Source organism: Myotis lucifugus, unplaced genomic scaffold, assembly GCF_000147115.1.
Source record: "Myotis lucifugus unplaced genomic scaffold, Myoluc2.0 scaffold_115, whole genome shotgun sequence".
Lineage (NCBI taxonomy): Eukaryota > Metazoa > Chordata > Mammalia > Chiroptera > Vespertilionidae > Myotis > Myotis lucifugus.
This window is the reverse complement of record NW_005871163.1, coordinates 1357442-1373216: the sequence shown is the minus strand read 5'-3', so window position 1 is coordinate 1373216 and position 15775 is coordinate 1357442. Positions and strand designations below refer to the sequence as shown.

The 15775-nt window shown below is 38.2% G+C and overlaps 1 protein-coding gene and 1 non-coding gene across 8 annotated transcripts in view; both read right to left on the bottom strand.

Annotated features, from left to right (window-relative positions):
• Positions 1-633: 633 nt before the first annotated feature.
• The window catches only part of DPP8 (dipeptidyl peptidase 8), a 62566-nt gene continuing 47424 nt past the window's right edge, over positions 634-15775 (bottom strand). For 5 of the 7 annotated variants that reach the window (XM_006093381.3, XM_023757803.1, XM_006093382.3 and 2 more), the window contains 5 exons: positions 14797-14943; positions 13448-13600; positions 11475-11617; positions 10337-10448; positions 634-4776 (listed from right to left, as the gene is read on the bottom strand). In XM_006093381.3, the coding sequence (XP_006093443.1) occupies positions 4654-4776; positions 10337-10448; positions 11475-11617; positions 13448-13600; positions 14797-14943 (678 nt within the window). In that variant the 3' untranslated portion in view covers positions 634-4653. The remainder of the gene's footprint in view (positions 4777-10336; positions 10449-11474; positions 11618-13447; positions 13601-14796; positions 14944-15775) is intronic. The other 2 variants (XM_023757804.1, XM_014459771.2) reach the window with 2 other exon arrangements.
• LOC111826975 lies at positions 15450-15582 on the bottom strand. Its single transcript, XR_002830431.1, has one exon. It is a non-coding gene; the product is annotated as a small nucleolar RNA SNORA38 (small nucleolar RNA).

Genomic DNA, 15775 nt, shown 5'->3' with positions numbered 1-15775 from the left:
CAAATATATAATATAGCAGTGGTTCTTTCAGTACAATATCCTCTTGTGAATCTGATAAAGTCAAAGCCCTTCTTCTGAGAACATACCTCCATTCATTCACGCAATATTTTGCACACTTCAGAGGGTTATAGGGTCTGTTCTGGAAAGATTATCAGACAAGCCAAAGCGTACTAATTTTAGTTTATCTGCTTATTTCCCCCCACCCTTTCTCTAGTACAGCTTCAAAAGACCAGAGAGTTGTCAAAGAAAAATATGAAAAAAGCATTACACTGAACTCCCTTAAAATTTCCCGGGGAATGTGCAGAAACCACTATCAATCCTGAGTGGCATTTCCAAGAAACTCGCAGCTAGCTGCTCTGGGAGGATATGCTAATCACTGTCTCCAAGCTCCACCTCCCCTGGCAGTACTAACTGCTGGTGCTGGGAACCACTTGCAGGTACAAAGCAATCTCTGCACACCTCCCTTTAGTTTGTGTTTATAGGACTAGAAGCTCCATGTAATCACCTACAGTCTCCCTTCTCCACTGCAAGCACATGACCTTGTTCATGTGTATTCATCACTCCACAGTTGTCACTAATCAAGGCAACAGTGTACAAATGGGGAACAGGGGGGAAAAGGAACGTTTACATCAATTAATTTTAGCAGCATCTTTATTGCAACAAAGAACCTGTAATAAAATGCGACAAAACTAATGTTTTGCTTTACATGATTAAAAGCTATGTAGCTGAAAATGAGAAAACCCATAAACTTACTGGTGTGAGACATGCAATTCTTTTTGTACAAGTCAATGCTTAAAACAGCAGGCACTTTATGTTCTAAAATTAAAGACCTGAACTCCAATTGTGCTGAATACAAACAAAATTTGTATTTGGGTTATTTAAAAACAAACACATGAACACTACTTTTTCTCTGTCTGTAAGGGACTTCTGAAATGATTACCTAGAGCTGGCGCTTGACAAGCAAGCAGGAGCCAGCACCTTGCACTGACATGTCTCCGTATTTTAGGCTGCAGGATGATCAGTGAGGCCGGGAGGGCTGGAAAGTGGAAGTTAAGTTTCCTTATTCCTTTATGTCTGCCAGGAATGGACACTCACACATCTTAGTGTACATAGGGCCATGTCTCTTACTTCAAATAGCTCTAAGTTGGGCTCCTAGGCTTAAGCAAGCACTCTATATCCCAATCCCCAAACCCCCCACTACACCAAGGAAGACACATTTAGTATAGCAATTTTAATTAACTTCAGAATGTCATATACTAATGAGAAGTACAGCTTCATTAATAAGCATGCTTAGCATTTACTTTAGAATGGAAAAATTAACCATTTTATGTTATCTTTAAAATGTTTCATAGGAATATATTAATAAATACTTCTTTAAAAATTTGCCTTTTCTACATATTTAACTACCATGAGTCAGGACATCTGGATGGAGTCTAGTACCAACTGAGCACTAACTGGCCATGGGTATATATTCTTCTCTTTATATATGTCGGTTTCTCCTCTAACAAAGAATATTAGATTATATCAAAGATGTAATAGCTTGAAAATGTATGATTCTATAATAAGAAGAGATCTTATAGGAATCATTCCACCTAAAGAGAGAAAGATGTTAGAGAGGTAGGCTACACCTTCCGTGAGGAATAAAACAAGTAGTAAAAAAAGTAAGCATCATTATCTATATCTCATTCTTTTAAAAAGTAACGCATGCACCGTGACTTCATCCTCTTGTATGAGGCTTTGGAAACCAGCCAGGAACAGCATAGAGGGAAAACCTTCATTCCAAAAGGACTCTCCAGACAGAGGGGATACAGTTGATGATACCTTCTGCTTCTTTTAGTGAGAAGGGACCGATAGTTAGCACAGGTGAGCAGCTGTTTTGACTATTATTTTAGGTTCTTGTAAATCAGTCCAGTGTAAAAATTAACCATTATTTTCTTAATCCAACTTCCTTATCTACAGAACAGTTTCTTAAAGCAGCCCACCAATGGCTTGCTCTAGAACCACCAGGAAAGCTCCTTAGAAATATAGATTCCTGGTCTCCGCCCAAATAAACCAAATCCAAATCTCTAAGAGTAGGGTTCAAGCCTCCATTTCTTTTAGTTAAGTGTCCCAGATTAATTTTAGATTTTGAGACCCACTAGCTTAACAATGCATAGGCAACTATACCTGCCAATGGTTGATCAGGTGCACCCCTTTATCAAGCCTACAAAAACCCCATTTGATGTTTAACCTCGTGCTTTTTGGATCTCATCAAAACTGCTGCTTTTATATACTCCTGCCTTTTAAGTTGTTACCTCTGAATAGGGGACCAATAGTTTTAGTTATATTTCTACTGATTGCTTGAATTGACTATGATGTTTTTCACATCAGTTTAAAACAAATTTAGTCAAGCTCTCTTTCTGCAAGTGACTTCAGTCAGGTATTTTCCCTCTATAGAAGGAGATTGGCATTTAAGTGACTGGGAATTATAACAGAAGCACTCCTTGTGATAGAAGGAAAAGAGAAGGCAAGATGCAAAAGGAAAACCTGTGAAATCAAGAGTGCATGCGGTTTTTAAAGGTTTGTTTTGGTAAAATAAGAGATGCTATTTTGAAAAAAGAGTCTTAATGGGTAAGAGGCTTCAAATGGATAGGTTCTAAAAGCCACTGTCCATACCATTTCTACATTTATATAAGGATAGATCCTTAGATGCCAACTAGTTCACAAACAAAACCACTTTCAACCATCAGATATATACTTAAGTCTTGTGGGAAAATACTTTCTTGGGGAAGAGAAGTTACCCAAATCAATTTAATTTAACATTGAAAAAATATAAACAAATCTTCGCATGGGAAAACATCATAAACAAGAAAGTCAATACATATACAGACAAAAGGGGAAATTGTGGCACCTATTATACAGTATAAATACACAAACAGCAAAACCTTCCCCTTCCCGTGGACAGAACCACCAGGTCACCCTGCCTTCTGGACTCCCCCACTTCCCACCTGGCCCTCACTGATCAAGCCCACCTCTGATGCACAGTCACCATTCTTACTAATGGAGGCCGTGCTCTCTATGGGAGAAATCTCCTCTGTGTAGTGGTGAGAGAGAGAGTGAAAAAAACAAACCAATTTCCTTAGAGCATTGTTTCAAAATACTTGTAGCAACTTTCCAAACACTGAGGTCTGTGATAAACAGGGTCAAACTCGGGTGCCTTCTCCATTACTGGCTCCAATGTAACCCATCTGCACCCCAAGACTCTAGGGGACAGATCCCAATCAGCACCTGAAAGCCTACGAGCTCTGTGACAGCCAGCTAACCTAGGAAATGCCATGGCCATTCAAGAAACTGCTCTAGGCTTTGAACACTGAAAAAGAGACATGGCTTGTTGGGGATCAGTTTATGGTAAAGAGGTTGTTCTGGAAACCTTTAAGTTCACAATATCTAAATTTTGCTCAAATAATTAAAAGAGGATCAAGATCATTTAAATTTGTAAGGTTTCTAAACTAAAAGGAAATAACAAAAAATTAGAATTATAAAAGTAACTCTTAAGGAACTTTTCCTCTCCTGAATAACATTATAGTCTATAAATATAAAAAGAGAGTAATTTTTAAATTCTGGTTTCCTTAACATTCTAGGAGTTTAAATTTTACTTTCCAGACTTTTTCATGAGGACTGTTGGTCAAATTATACTTCTTAGTCCTTGAGCAGACCCTCCTCGCCTTCTCCTTTCCCTGTCATTCTCCACACCCTAGTCTCCCCACCCTACTGAGGTTCCTTTCCTTCTCTCTAAAACCCTGGAACATTTTAATAAGGAAATACCCAATGGAAACTGGCACCACTACATTTTCTGAATACAAGTGAATGTGTACTTTTTCCTTTTCCTAAAGGAAAATAAATTGCCAGTAAATATTTAAGCTCTAATCATTTGATTAAAAATTTTTTGCCTATAATTATCAATATTATAAGACTAATTAAATACATGCTACATATAGGAAAAGGAAAAACTCACTCTGCCATTTCATCAAAGAGAACTATTTATACTAGGTACAGTTAAAATTGGCTAAAAACCGGTCAGAGCATGAATGAAACAAAATATGTCTTTAGGAGGCCACTAAGTTTTCCTTGAAAAATCATTAATGACTGGTTAAGTCATAGATTTAATAGTGATTAGTTCATAACATGCTGGATACACCCCAAGTGATGAAGCTTAAGCTATTCAATTACATTTAAGTGCTATCAAATCTGTAACTAGTCAGAGATTCTGGAATTGAACCAACCAATCACTAATATCATCATATTTTACAAACTCAGAAGTATACTGTAAAAATACACTAATTAAGTCCATGAGGTTTATAATGCTATTAAAAGTGGAAAAAAAAAAAGGTAATATGGATACATAGTGCTAATGTCTTATTTCTTTTAGTAATTCTCAAGGTATTGCTGGGTCCCTTAGAAATACGTGTCATTCAATTTTCTGTGTGTATGGTTAAAAGTATCAGATTACTATCCATGAACTATAGATGCCTGCATGGCACCAAATATACTTTCAGAAATAAATGTTATGTGGCAGGTATCAAAATGTGATGATCAATTCTATACTTTCTATTGATTAAACCCCCGCATTTGGTTAAACAGCCAGTGTATACCAGAGTTCTACACAGGTCAAAATTATATCACTTTCAGAGCAGCAATACGTGATCCAAGGTTTTCTTGAAGGTAGTGCAAAAGATGCAGTTCATAATGTTCTCCAGATTCAGGAACTCTTATGCTGTGTCTCTCCTGAGGATAGATCTTAACAACAACAAAAACAAAAAATAAGAACTTAATAATACATCTCCTTCCAAAGATTTCAACAAGATTAATAATATAAAGCATACCCTCTCCAAGATATTACACATATACATCCTATCTAGAGGCCCCTCTCCTCTTTTTAAATTAATTTTTCAATTGCAGTTTACATTCAATGTTATTTTAAATTCGTTTCAGATGTACAGCACAGTGGCTAGATGATCATATACTTTACAACCCCAATATTTCAAGAACCCACATGGCATGTTACATAGTTATTGCAATGTTATTGACTATATTTCCCATGCTGTACTTTATATCCCCATGACTATTTTGTGACTGCCAATTTGTACTTCTCAATCCCATCACCTTTTTCACCCGGTCACCCAACCCAACCTCCCCTCTGGCAACCATCAGTCTGATCTCTGTAGCTATGAGTGTGCTTCTATTTTGTTTATTTTGCTCTTTAGAGTCCACATATAAGTGGAAATCATTTGGTATTTCATCTTTATATGTCTGACTTATTTCACTTAGCATAATACCCTCTAGGTCTATCCATGCTGTTGCAAATGGTAAGATTTCATTCTTTTTTATGGCCAAGTAATATTCCATTGTATGTATGTACCACAGCTTTTTTATCCACTTGTCTATTGATGGGCACTTAGGTTGCTTCCATAGCTTGGCTATTGTAAATAACACTGCAATGAACATAGGGGTGCATATATTCTTTTGAGTTAGTGTTTTGGGTTTCTTCAAATATCTATAATAATAAAAGCATAATATGCTAATTAGACTGGACAGCCGAACAACCTTCCAGACGTCATTCCAGTCATCCTTCTGGATGAAGCCACCACGGTGGGGGCCGAGGCAGAGGGGGTTAGGGGAGATCAGACAGGCAGGCAGAGTGGTTAGGGGCAATCAGGCAGGCAGGCAGAGGGGTTAGGGGCAATCAGGCAGGCGAGTGGTTACAATCAGGCAGGCAGGCGAGTGGTTACGGGCGATCAGGCAGACAGGCAGAGGGGTTAGGGGCAATCAGGCAGGCAGGCAGAGTGGTCAGGGGCGATCAGGCAGGCAGGTGAACGGTTAGGAGCCAGCAGTGCCGGATTGTGAGTGGGATGTCCGACTGCCAGTTTAGGCCCAATAAACAGGCAGTCGGACATCCCCCAAGGGGTCCTGGATTGCAAGAGGTTTCTAAACTAAAACCAAGAGGTTCCCCCCCTCCCCCGCCCCACACGAATTTCGTGCATTGGGACTCTAGTATACCCATAAGTGGGGTAAAGACAGTCTATACAATAAATGGTGTTGGGGAAATTGGACAGATACATGCAATAAACAAACAAACAAACAAATGACACCACCTTCTTACAGCATATATAAGAATAAACTTAAAATAGATTAAAGACTTAAATGTAAGACCCTCTCTTCTTTTTATAATTCCCTATATACCACTAAGCTTACAGGATTTATGTGTAGACCAATGGTTCTTCAAGTGTGGTCTGCAAACTTCTTAGATCCTCAAACACCCTTTCAAGAGACACATAAACTACTTTCAGAATAATACTGAACTATTATTTGCCTTTATTTCCTGGGTTGGCATTTGTTTTGGTAATGCAAAAGCAATGGTAATAGTGCTGGTGCCTTAGTATTAATCAAGGCAATGACATTAAATTGTATTAGAAGTCATAGTATTTTTCACCACCACATAATTGCAGTAAAAAGGAAAAATGCCAATTTTACTTAAGTCTCAAAAAAATTAGAAATAAATTTTCTTAAATTGCAACCCTTGAGTAGATTTCTTTTTAATATTCTGTGTGATGAAATGGAAAGAACGCATAAATTACTTCTATCAGATGTCTCAGGAAAAACAATGTTTGCAACTGAGTTGCGAGCTGAACTGCCACTTTTTAACATGAAAGAATGGCTGACAATTATGATGATTCAGACTTGGGTATCTGGCAAACATTTTCTCAAAAATGAATGAAGTGATCTTGGTCACTTCAAGGATAACACTGACAGTGTTTGTTGCTGATGATAATTTTGTTGTTGGTGTTGTACATATTCCTTTTTTGCCTTTTTTTCTTTTTAATATTTTTACTGATTTCAGAGAAAGGAAGGGAAAGAAATAGAAATACTGATAGAGAAACACACCGATCAGTTGCCTCCTGCACGCCTGCCCCTCGCCCCCCCTGAAGATCGAACACAAAACCCAGGCATGTGCCCTGACTGGGAATCGAACCATGACCTCCTGGTTCATAGGTTGACTCTCAACCGCTGGGCCAGAGTGTGATGGGTTGAGTCCATGGGATGACACTCAACCACCTTGAGCCACAAAGGCCAGGCGCCAATGATAAATTTTGTTAAGAGAAAATTAAAATTTTGGAAAACTTACATCTACCACTACTAGTTCATGAGCTTCCCAATATGTACTTAAGAGACTTTTCTGATGAGATCAGTGGAATTTTCATGTGAGTTTTAAAATACTATATAATTAAATGAGTCAACATTCTGAAGATTGGCAATACACAGTGAACCAGAATTTTCCAGATGACCAATGCACGGTAAAAGATCCATTTGAAATACAAGATCCAACAGATGATAATGTAACAGAGTATGAAAAGTTTACAGATATGGCTCAGATTCCACCGTTAAGAAACTACCATTTGTCCAGTTTTGTGGTATCAAAGAAGAATAACCACAATTATCTGAAAACTCTAAACCTCCCATTTCTTAAATATATATTCTGTAAGGCTGAATTTTCTTCCACATACTTTAGCCAAAACATTTCGCAACATACTGCATTCGAAGTAGCTATGGAAATCCAGGTGTCTTCCTTATTAAGCCAGACATTATCTCCCCTCTCCTATAAAAATGTGATTTTCGTTAACATGTAATAACTTTAAATAAATAAATATTTTAAATTAAAACAATTTTTAAAAGTTGATTTTAGAGAGAGAGAGGAAGGGGGGACAGAGAGAGGGGAGGGGGCGAGAGAGAGAGAGAGAGAGAAAGAAACATCGATGTGAGGGAGATACATCTGATGGACAGCTTCCTGTACGCATCCCAACTGGAAATCAAACCCACATCCTGGGTATGTGCTCTGATCAGGAATTTAATCAGCAACCTTTTGGTGCACAGGATGACGCTCTAACCAACTGAGTCACACCAGCCAAGGCTTAATATTTTTAATAGTATTAATATCTTATACAAGAAATACTGATAGACATAAATCACATAAACAAAAGTTGATATGTAAAAGGGACCAAAATGACTGATAGTTGCTGCTCTACCTCATAGTTTACCTACTGAAACAAAAAAGGAAAAAGTAGTATTTTTCATTTCTTATGAGCATATAATCTGTGTAAGAAATAGAAAGGAGGAGGAGTTTTTCTTAAAACCTTTTTATTTGAGTAATGGAGCAATGAAGGTGTGTAATAACTTTCTGGTTTCTACTCTATTATCAATATAAAATTAAATTAAAAGACCATGTAGCCCTAGCTGGTTTGGCTCAATGGATAGAGCACTGGCCTGCAGACTGAAGTGTCCTGGGTTCGATTCCGGTCAAGGGCACATGTCTGGATTGTGGGCTTGATCCTCAGTAGGGGGTGTGCAGGAGGCAGCCAATCGATGATTCTCTCTCATCATTGATGTTTCTATCTCTCTCTCCCTCTCCCTTCCTCTTTGAAATCAATAAAAAAACATATATATAAAAAGACCATGCAATCAGGTCCTAAAACTCCTTTGCACAACAATGTAATTAAGTAACATTTCCTCACCCTTCCAAGGGGAAGAAGAAAATCAAAAGAGGACAGAAATGGACTCCTGCCATCTTTTCCATGATTACAAACTGAAAGCAGATACACATACACACATCATGGAATCCAATAGGCCAGTCTTCAGCCTGACTTCAACAGAATCTTAATTTTTATCCAACTAGGGGTACTATTAACTAGGCCTATTACTTTAGTTCTCTTAAACAAAGAATGGTCACAGCTGGAAATTAGGCCTTACTTCATAATTTGTTGTATTTTGAAGTAATCAAACACTAATCACTATTTATTTTAAAAATGTAGAAAAACTCGACTGGGCCCTATAGGACACCTAGCACAGAAAGCCACTCTATTGACACAGTGAAGCATAAAAAAATGCGGAGACAAAGAAACAGGACACAAATGACAGAAATGGAGGAAAGCAAACTACTGGATATAGAGTTCAAAACCACTTTTAAGGTTTTTCAAGAATTTTCTAGAAACCGCCGATAAACTTAATGAGACCCTCAAGAAATCTAATGAGACCCTCGAGGTTGTGATAAAGGACCAACTAGAAATTAAGCATACACTGACTGAAATAAAGAATATTATACAGGCTCCCAACAGCAGACTAGAGGATCGCAAGAATCAAGTCAAAGATTTGAAATATGAAGAAGCAAAAAACACCCAACCAGAAAAGCAAAATGAAAAAATAATCCAAAAATACGAAGATAGTGTAAGGAGCCTCTGGGACAGCTTCAAGCGTACCAACATCCGAATTATAGGGGTGCCAGAAGAAGAGAGAGAGCAAGATATTGAAAACCTATTTGAAGAAATAATGACAGAAAACTTCCCCTACCTGGTGAAAGAAATAGACTTACAAGTCTAGGAAGCGCAGAGAACCCCAAACAAAAGGAATCCAAAGAGGACCACACCAAGACACATCATAATTAAAATGCCAAGAGCAAAAGACAAAGAGAGAATCTTAAAAGCAGCAAGAGAAAGACAGTCAGTTATCTACAAGGGAGTACCCATACAACTGTCAGCTGATTTCTCAACAGAAACTATGCAGGCCAGAAGGGAGTGGCAAGAAATATTCAAAGTGATGAATGCCAAGAACCTACAACCAAGATTACTTTACCCAGCAAAGCTATTATTCAGAATTGAAGGTCAGATAAAGAGCTTCACAGATAAGAAAAAGCTAAAGGAGTTCATCACCACCAAACCAGTATTATATGAAATGCTGAAAGGTATCCTTTAAGAAGAGGAAGAAGAAGAAAAAGGTAAAGATACAAACTATGAACAACAAATACACATCTATCAACAAGTAAATCTAAAAATCAAGTGAATAAATAATCTGATGAACAGAATAAACTGGTGATTATAATAGAATCAGGGGCATAGAAAGGGAGTGGACTGACTATTCTTAGGGGGGAAAGGGGTGTGGGGGATGCAGGAAGAGACTGAACAAAACTCGTGCACCTATGGATGAGGACAGTGGGAGGGGGGTGAGGGCGGAGGGGGGGTGGGAAACGGGTGGAGGGAAGCTATGGGGGGGAAAAGAGGAACAACTGTAATAATCTGAACAATAAAGATTTAATTAAAAAAAAAAAGAAAGTGAAGGGATGGAAAAACATTTTCCATGCAAATGGAAAAGAAAAAAAAAGCTGGAGCAGCAATACTCATATCTGACAAAATAGATGTTAAAAGCATCATGCTAAGCCAGCGGTTCTCAACCTGTGGGTTGCAACCCCTTTGGGGGTCGAACGACCCTTTCACAGGGGTTGCAAAAAAAAGAAAAATGTAGAAAAACTCACCTGTAAATCATATGGTTTTCCAGCCCTCACTAAAAAACTCAATAATATACTGGTGTGTGCAAAATGGACATTCTCATCCAAGAATCCATGTAAGAGCAGTAAACGATTTGGTCTGGAGAAATGGAAACATCAGAGGATTAGGCAAAACAGAGTTTGAGAAAACCACTTAACTCTTTTAAACTAATCACAATTACCTATGCTAACCTCCTTATACTGTAGAACAAGGATTCAACATTTTCAACGTTAATATATTTGTAAAATATTAACCAGATGCTACGTGTATGAAAGATTTAAAAAATAAAAAGAACATTGTACAATTTGCTATTAAGATATTAGCACACATCCTATATAATAAAAACCTAATATGTAATATGCTAAGTGTCCGGTCATCCATTCAACCAATCAAAGCGTAATATGCTAATGATATGCTTAAGCCGCTCAACTGCTCGCTATGACATGCACTGACCATCAGGGGGCAGAGAGTCGATCGGTCAACCAGTCACTATGATGTGCACTGACCACCAGGGGGCAGACGCTCTGACTGGTAGATAAGCTTGCTGCTGGGGTCTGGCCCATCAGGACTGAGCGAAACGGGCCGGACACACCCTGGAACCCTCCTGCAGTCCCTCCCCGGCTGGCCAACCTTCCGCATCCCTTCCCGGCCCTGATCGTGTACTGGTGAGGTCCCCCGGCCTGGCCTGTGCCCTCTAGAAATCTGGGACCCCTTGGGGGATGTTGGAGAGCCGGTTTCGGCCCAATCCCACAGGCCAGACCAAGGGACCCCATTGCTGCACGAATTCGTGCACCAGGCCTCTAGTCAATAATAATGGCATGTCCCCAGAAAATGAAAAATCATAAGCATTATTTGTAAAATAACGCAGAAATACAATTTTTTTCCACCTTAAATAGTAGTGCACTTAAACTTCTTTTATAGCACAAGCAAATTGTTTCAAATATAACTTGTAAAAAAAAAACCCACACACAAATGATAGGAAATGGCCTATAATTGAGCTTTGAGAATCACCCATGCCATATTAGTATTCTATAAAATATTGGTCTTGGTTACAGTATCTGTAGTTTTCATTACTATTAAATAAAATTTTAAATTTATAATCTTAATTTAAAAGCTTGAACTTACTCAGAGGGGAACTTTTCTGCTTGCATGGCCACAGATCCTAAGTAATAGCCCTGTTCATTCTGGTCAGGGTGACCCATGTAACGTTCTGTGTAGCCTGTATCATAGAAGATCCACAGAGTGACTGGGGCTCCAGCAATAGCAACCTGCATAAGGCAATAGTGATAGTCAAGTGTGGTCCAGAAAAGAATGGCTAGCAAAGAGGTTTTAACTGCAAGTTAATAGGCTAATATTATCATTAGGCTTTAGCTCCACTACTGGAGCTACATGGTCTCAGGACACTCAAAAAATCAAAGTGGAGTGCCAAGGTCAAGAACTTGATACTTTGTGAGTCAGTTAGCGTTTTGTTCCATAGGCATGCTGTATACCAAACCCTTAATATGGGCTAGTTGAAATATAAGCATGTTTGTTAAAAGGGTAGACTGAACTAGAACATATGAATGCCTCAGTATAAACTCATTCCTGCCACTGGAGAAAAATGTCCTAGAAGTGTCAGCTTTATATAGAAAAAACAATCTTTTTTTTTTAAGCTTCTGTTGGCAGTACAGAATTTAAAGTAATAAATGAAATATATTTAAGCATTAAATAGTTACCTCATTTTAAGGTTCCCACACACACTTTTATATTTAAATATTATAATTATATTCTTGACAGCTATAAACCTCGAGAAATTATGATAGTTTTCAGAGTTCACCTTGTGGTTATTAAAAATAAAGATTAACTGAATATACATTAAAACAAAATAAAACCTTATCATTTAAAAAAAATTTTTTTTGTTAATCCTCATCTGAGGATATTTTTTTTCATTGACTTTTTTAGAGAGAGTAGAAGAGCGGGAGGGAGGGAAGGAGGAGAGAGAGAAAGAAACATTGGCTGCCTACAGCATGAGCCCTAACTGGGGCCAGGGATCGAACCTGCAACCCAGGCATGTGCCCTTGACTGGGAATCAAACCTGTGACCCTGCCATGAGTGGGCTGATGTTCTAATCATTTAGCAACACCAGCCAGGGCCATATTTATTCTTAAAAGTAAAAATTATTTTTCACTATAAAATAAAATCATGTTATTGAAATACAGGGTGGAGCAAAAGTAGGTTTATAGTTATGAGTACATAAAACAGTTTATTCTTATATTATTATTATTTATTAATGATTGTTTTATTTTTCATATGAACAACTGTAAACTTACTTTTGCCCTACCCTATATAAAAAACCCCACTACTCATAATCCCCACTCCCTTAACAACTGTTAGCATCTTTTTTCTTAAAATATATTGTTATTGATTTCAGAGGGGAAGGGAGAGGGAGATAGAAACATCAATGATGGGAATCATTGATCAGCTGCCTCCTACACGCCCCACACTGGGGATCGAGTGAGCAACCCAGACACATGCCCTTGACCAGAACTGATCCTTCAGTCCACAGGCTGACGCTCTATCCACTGAGCCAAACCAACTAGGCCGACAAGTGGTTTTTAAAAAAATAGATAACAAGTAAATATACAGCTCATATGGATACACAAGTTGACAGATATTTCTATTATCTCACATTGCTATTAAAACACAAAAACCACTCTGGCCAGTTTTCTCAGTGGTTACAGCATCGCCCGAGGACTAAAGAGTCGAGGGTTCAACGTCTGGTCAAGTTCACATACCTCGGTTGCAGGTTCCTTAGCCCCAGTAGCGGCATGTGGGGGAGGCAACCAATCAATGTGTCTCTCTCATGTCCATGTTTTTTCTCTCTCTCCCCCTCCTTCCTCTCTTCCACTCTCTCCAGAAATCAACAGGGGGAAAAAAAAATCCTTAGGTGAGGATTAACAAGCAAAACAAACAAACAAAAAAACCCCCACAGAAATCCTAACATTCCATAATAATGCCAACTTTGTAAAACTTCAGAAAAATCATCATTTTCTTATATCCTCAATTTACCGAAAATTCTGTCCTTATTACCAAAAGAAGTGCATTAGGAAGTCACATACCCTGAAGATATCTGATCTCTGGATTAATGCCATCAGGGAGAGGTATCCTCCATAGGACCAGCCATGGATGCCCACACGATCTAAATCAATGAAATCATATCGAGAAGCTAGATATTGGAGTCCTTCTACCTGGTCATCAATTTCTATTTGTCCCTGTCAAAAAAGAGAGAACATTTCACTGATTAATGAATAAAAGTCTCATTATAAGAGTGCTTTTGAAGCTAAAAAAAAAAAGTTATTAAAAATACCTGTAGTTTTTTTTAGATTAGAACTCACTGCCCAAAAAACTTTTTTAAAAACTGTATTTAGAGATAGGAGCCTATAGCTTCTGTTGCTAGTCTGCCCTAGAGTTTAGTTATCCCTTACTCATAAATTTATTTCCTACTGCAACCCAAACTGTCCCTTACCATATGGGTATTTCCCACTTGTTCCATTTGTTCTGTTGTCTGCTAAGAGTCAGCATCTTCCTTGTAACAAGCCTTCCCATACCCAAAGGCAAAAAATTAGCCCTCTTAAGTGGTTGACTAATTTCACTTCTCCTTTTTAAAATGTAATGCAGTAGAGTCGAAGGAATCACTCTTGAGGCCTTATCCTCCTGTTTCCCCATAGTATACCTCTAAGAACTGAACATACCATTTCTTTAAAGTCCTATGAAGTCTTAATTCCTACCACCTCCACCCTGTCTGTATTACTAGGCCTGCCAGTGCACACAATCTCACTTCACTGAGCAAAAAACAAAAATAAAAACAAAAAACTTACATGAGAATACAACATAAGGTCAAAGAACTGGCTGTGGGAGAAAATCCCCATGTCTTACTCAGCATGTCCAATACACTGGCAAACACAGTAATTGCCTTACTGTGCAAAAGGAACATCGGATTCTCATCATTTCCCAAAGCAGCAGAAAGGACATGGGGCATCTCTAAAAGGTAGCATTTAAAGCTTCCTGTAGAGAGAAAGAGGCTTGTCACAAGGAAGGCACTAACCAGTTGGTTTCTCTCTTCACAGAGGACAGAACAAATCTCAATTATTCCTCTCAATAGTGTACAGGATGCTGAAAGCTAAATGTTGCTGCCTTCTGGCTAAGCTGGATATACAAAAAAGGAAGAGAGGCTATTTCTATGTAAAGGTGGTTCTATCTCAGCTCCCCAAAATTATATACAAGTAGATATGAGCTAGCCTAGTGAATATCAAGATGCATCTTCCCTCCCATCCCCAAACTCTAACACACACACTCTCTCTCATTCACTCACAGCCCCTTCCCCCGACTCTCTCTCTCTGGGATTTCACACCAAACAATGCACCAGAAAATGTGTCTTTGAAAGAAAAATGTTTGTATGTTCACACACCATTTTATATTTAAAGGCGCCTTCAAATTTAAGCCCTCGGTGACAGGATCCCCTGTTGTCTATCACTACAACCACATAACCCAGGGAGGCTAGAGTATTCAAACGGAAATACTTGACTCCTTTAAACCGATTATTCACCAACTGCACCTGAGGAAGAAATACAACTTCAGTGAAATTTATTATATGGTAGCATACAAAAGCATAATAGAAGCAGGACACTGTGAAAAGTAGAAAGCTTAAATTTATAACATTATTTTGCCTTTAAAATAATATAGTATCATTAATTATAGGACAATGTTGTACAGAAGATCTCTAGAACTTATTCATCTGGCTTAACTGAGACTTAATGCCCATTGATTACAACATTTTCCCCCTCCATTTATTTTTAAATTAACTTAAATCTTGTCGTGTTTATGTTGCTTCTTTTTTCTTTTTTAATGTATTTTTATTGATTTCAGAGAGGAAGGGAAAAGAAGAGATAGAAACATCAATGATGAGAAAGAATCATTGATCGGCTGCCTCTTACACGCACCACACTGGGGACCAAGCCCGCAAACTGGGTTTGAGTTTTGACCTGGAATTGAACTGGTTCATGGGTCTATGCTCAACCATTGAGCCACGCCAGTCAGGCTCTTTTTTCTTTTCTTTTTCTTCTATGTGGGATGGTTGATCTTGAGCCTGCAGGGAGCAAGCTGGCCTCAGATTTCTCCAAGTCCACATTTCTTTGCCTCCAAATCTTACGTATCCAAAGACAAGGAAACACTGACATGGTTTTAGGTAGGAGGGTACTTCTTTCTTAGCTTCACACTTAATTCAGGGCAATTACTGAGCAACTAATGATTTTAAAACTATAACCTAGATATTAATTACATATAAGACAAGAGATTTAACCTATCCCATAGACAAAGTTACTAAAATGATTACTTCTACCCTGAAGAACTGTGTCAAATGGTAGAGACGAGGATAAATAGATCATTTT